Genomic DNA, 4,221 nt, shown 5'->3' on the forward strand with positions numbered 1-4,221 from the left:
CCCGGAAGCCATGTCGGGTCACAATCGTTTCCAGGGCTGCGGCTTGAACGGGCAAGCTGAACTTGCTCTGGAGTACTACTCTGCCCTGAGAGCTGATAACACCATTCAAGCTGATGCTTGCACCTACACCTGCGTCCTTGTTGCTTGCGGGAGTGTGATGGCGATCAAGCTCGGGAGGGAGATTCACCAGCTGGCGAAGCATAAAGGGCTGCTGAAAAACAATCCAGTTCTGGGCTCCAGCCTGGTGAGCTTCTACGGCAAATGCGGCGATGTTGATTCTGCTCAGGAAGCGTTTGACGAGTGCCGAGCTCGGGACAACACGGGTCTCTGGAACTCTCTCATACAGGCTTACACTCTCCAGGGCCGATCGATCGAGGCCTTGGAGCGTTTCTATTCCATGACTCAGGAGGAGGGCTGTAAAGCTGACGATGTGAGTTTTGTCTCGGTGTTGAACGCTTGCAGCCATGGTGGTCTGGTCGGGAAAGGAAGGCAGCTTCTGGATGAAATGCCCAAGCAGTATGGAGTCAAGCCACGTCTGGAGCATTATGTGTGCCTGATCGATATGCTCGGGCGAGCTAACCTCCTTGACGAAGCTGTGAGAGTTCTCAGAGCCATGCCTTTTGAACCGGATGCAGTGGTTTGGAGGTCCCTGCTCGGAGCCTGCCGGAAGTGGAAGAATTACACAATCGGCAAACTCGCGTTTGAGCGTCTTGTGGAGATGGATCCCAAGAGCGGCACGCCCTACGCATTGATGGCCAATATATTTGGAAACCTGGGGATGCTTAGTGAAAGGGCCGCTGTTGTGGAGAGAATGAGAGGTGAAGGCAGCTTCAGGGAGCCCGGGAGAAGCTGGTGGACGGATGTTAGCTCAGGAAAAGTGCATTCTTTTTCTGTCGGGGATAGGAGTCACTCACAGAGCGACGAGATTGCGGCCAAGCTCAAGCAATTGTTGCTGAGAATGAAAGAGGAGGGGTACGCGAGCGATGTGATCAACGTTCTAAAAGACATACCCGAGGAAGAGAAAGAGGATCACCTGTGCGGCCACAGTGAGAAGCTTGCGCTGGGGTGTGCTCTGGTGAACTCGCACCAGAAGGAGACCATCAGAATTGTGAAAAATCTCCGAGTTTGTGACGATTGCCATGCGGCCACTGCTCTCATCTCTAAGCTGGAAAAAAGGCTAATCATCTGCAAAGATGCCAGTCGGGTTCATGTGTTCCAGGATGGCAGATGTTCCTGTGACAACTACTTTTGAAAACATGTCAGTGCTCTTTCTTGCAGTTATCCCTGGTTTTAACCCTCCATGAGTCAAGCAGAAACATGGGCCGCTGAGTGAGCATGCCTCGTCAAAGTACCGCCGCCAACCTGAACTTCACGGAGAAAAAAATAACATTTAAAAGTTAAAACTATGCAAAAGGAGGATGACACGTTGTCTTAAATTTAAATTTCTTTTTGGTAGCAGAATCGGCCGGCAAGTCTTCATACTAAGGCTTATTATCTGAATCTGGGTGCTCCGTTTTGGGGCACCTGTTGGCAGGTTTAGTCAACATTCCTACCCAAACTCTTTGCTGATAGCAAGTACCGCCTCATGTTCCGGGATCAAAATTAACGTTTTCCCTATTTGCACAATAACTTAAGCTAAAGTAATGTACTTACCCTTATGGCGGTGAGTTTACATTTCTTAGGTTGCATGCCTCCCGGCAGGGTCATGAAGAAGAGGTCCCCGATCTGGAACAAGACCCGGATGCTCACATGGAGGAGCTCGACCACGAGGCTGTCCAGTTTGTGGATACCTCGGGTTTTGCTGCACCTGCTGCTGCGAAGAGAACCCGGGGAAAGAACTGGAACCATGCTGAGACCATGGTCCTGATTGATCTCGTTCGGGAAAAACATCTCGCGAAGACCGTGAACTTGAGGTTCGTCGGGCTGTGATAGGGAGGAGGTTTAGCATCGGCCTGTGGTGGGTGAAGCCTCGAAATGTCACCACCTGGAGTAAGTTTTCTTTGGAGTATTACGATGTGGGGAGGTGGAAGAGGAAACTTCAGATGGAGAAGAGGACCTTCTTCACCATTTGTGGCATGCTGGAGAGTGAGATCCGGAAGCGGTTGGTGGAGTGTGGTGCCGGTGGATGTTCGACTGGGGGTGACTTTGTACAAGCTTTTCAAGAACACAAATTACTTGGATCTGGTGGACAAGTTCGGCATCAGGGAGTCCACAGCTCATGAGATTGTACATTTTCTTATGTTTTTTGGATTGTTATAAGTTTTGATCAGCAATAGGAACCCGACTGCCTATTGTTGCTGGGGCGATCGACTACTAGACTGGACAGCGAGAGCTACTACGACCGGAAGCAGCGGTACTCAGTCATCTTGCAAGGGGTTTTTGATGCCCAGAAGAGGTTCCTCAGTGTCTACGCTGGGTGGCCAGGATGGTTCTAAAATGTTCTTTTTGCTTTCAGGACGCATCCACGACATGAGGGTTTTTCGGAATTCAACCCTCAGGAACAAGATTGTAGCAAGGGAGCTGCTGACATCGCCCGCAGTGTTAGCATATGATGATAGGATCAAGCCATACCTAGTGGGGGACAAAGGGTACCAACTCCAGCAGCATCTGATGATTCCACACACAAGTAAGTCTTCTTCATTCTACTTTCTTTTGTTCACTTGTTTTGGTTGTTGCTCAGCTCCGAACTCGACACCATCCAAGGCAGCTTTCAACCTTCTCAGATTGTTATTGAGCAAGCATTTGGACTTCTTAAAATGAAGTTCAGATGCTTGGATCAAAAACAAAAGATCCAGCCAAAGTACCTTCCCAACATCATCAAGAGTTGTTGCATCTTGCACAACTTCTTGATTGATGTTGGGGAGACTGATCTTCGGGCGGAGATCCAAGCTTGGAGGAAAGAGGTGAAAATGCTCAAGGACCAGGACCTCTTTGTCGATTACGGTGATCCCGAGGAAGTGGAAGGGGAGCCTCGTGAGGAGTTGCACAGTCCAGAGGATGCGAAAGAGGTTAGAGAGAACCTCACGTTTTCCCTCTGTCTTTGCCAGTGGCGTTCGTGTTTGCTTTGAAATTTGCTGGGATATAATTCTAAACATTTGAATTTGAATTTGAAATTTCAAAATTTGAAATAAGTGAATTTTGCATTGTTTTTAAGTGCGAATCCGAGGGTGTTTTTCCCATCTCGATGTCTCCAGAGACGCTGGAACCGGTTGAGGTTGAAGCGCTGTTACGTTCGACGAATTAGTGTTCCCTACGAACACTCCGGCATGTTGACCAGCATAAAGAAGAGTTAGAGTTCGGAGGGGAAACCCTGGTTGAAACTGACGTTGAGCCATCTCCGCTATAGTGTCGGTGTAGAACTATTAAAAACTACAAGACCATCACTAACGGTCTATACATCAAAGCTACAAGACAACGTACCTTCTCTCCCAGCTGCCGGGCCATAAGAAGAGCAGATACCCAAAGTTGCCCGTCTGAGCAGCCCGTAAAGCCTCTTTCTGCTTTCCGGCAATACGTAGCCCTTTCACCTCAAATGCAGTTGCCTGTCGCCAGAAAGTCTTCGTTTGTATCAACTCAAGAGAAAAAGACTGCCGAACCTGCATTTGCTGTTCAGTTGGAGTTGTCTGTAGACAGCGAGAGCCAAAAGCCCATGACTCTACATCGCGCTCCTCCTACAAAGCCTCGGCTTCTTCCAAATGCCCTTTCCTGGCAAATGCTGTGACGAGGGCAGTCTGCGCAACGATCGTCTTCACGGGCATCCGATCAAACAAATCCTTGACAGAAGCTATCTTTCCATTGCGATTGAAAAGTGTAATCGTCACATTCCAAGAGAACTCGTTCTTCTCTGGAGCCAATTCGAAAATCTCTCGCGCTTTATCAAGATGCCCGTTGTCGGCATATGCCGTGACGATCGAGTTCCACGTCGAGGCATCTCGCCGGAGCATCCCATCGAACGTTCTGCGCGCTCGATTTAGATATTTCGCCTGTGCGTAGGCCTGGAGGGAGCACTGCTCAAGAACTGCCGGGATCTGTCACAGGGGAGGCAAATCCACGCCCGCATTGCGCAAAGCGAGCACCGCCGCAACAAATATCTCGCGAATCTGCAAATGCGGCAGCGTCGATGTCGCCCGTGCAATCTTCGAATCCATAGAGAATCCTAAGCTCTTCTCCTCCAACATCATGACAGGAGAGCAAGCAATCCTCTGAGGTGTCTGTGGAAAT

General features: G+C 49.5%; 1 protein-coding gene and 1 long non-coding RNA gene across 2 annotated transcripts; both read left to right on the top strand.

Moving 5' to 3' along the window:
• Nucleotides 1-10: 10 nt before the first annotated feature.
• Nucleotides 11-1,455, top strand: LOC112340494 (putative pentatricopeptide repeat-containing protein At3g49142). Its single transcript, XM_024668161.1, has one exon. The coding sequence runs from the start codon at nt 11-13 to the stop codon at nt 1,250-1,252; it is 1,242 nt and encodes a 413-aa protein (XP_024523929.1). The 3' UTR covers nt 1,253-1,455.
• A 935-nt stretch (nt 1,456-2,390) lies between these two features.
• On the top strand, nt 2,391-3,106 carry LOC9641267. The gene is made up of 2 exons (XR_002991532.1): nt 2,391-2,626; nt 2,681-3,106. It is a non-coding gene; the product is annotated as an uncharacterized LOC9641267 (long non-coding RNA).
• The last annotated feature ends 1,115 nt before the right edge of the window (nt 3,107-4,221 follow it).

Source organism: Selaginella moellendorffii, unplaced genomic scaffold (genome assembly GCF_000143415.4).
Source record: "Selaginella moellendorffii unplaced genomic scaffold, v1.0 SELMOscaffold_483, whole genome shotgun sequence".
Classification (NCBI taxonomy): Eukaryota; Viridiplantae; Streptophyta; class Lycopodiopsida; order Selaginellales; family Selaginellaceae; genus Selaginella; species Selaginella moellendorffii.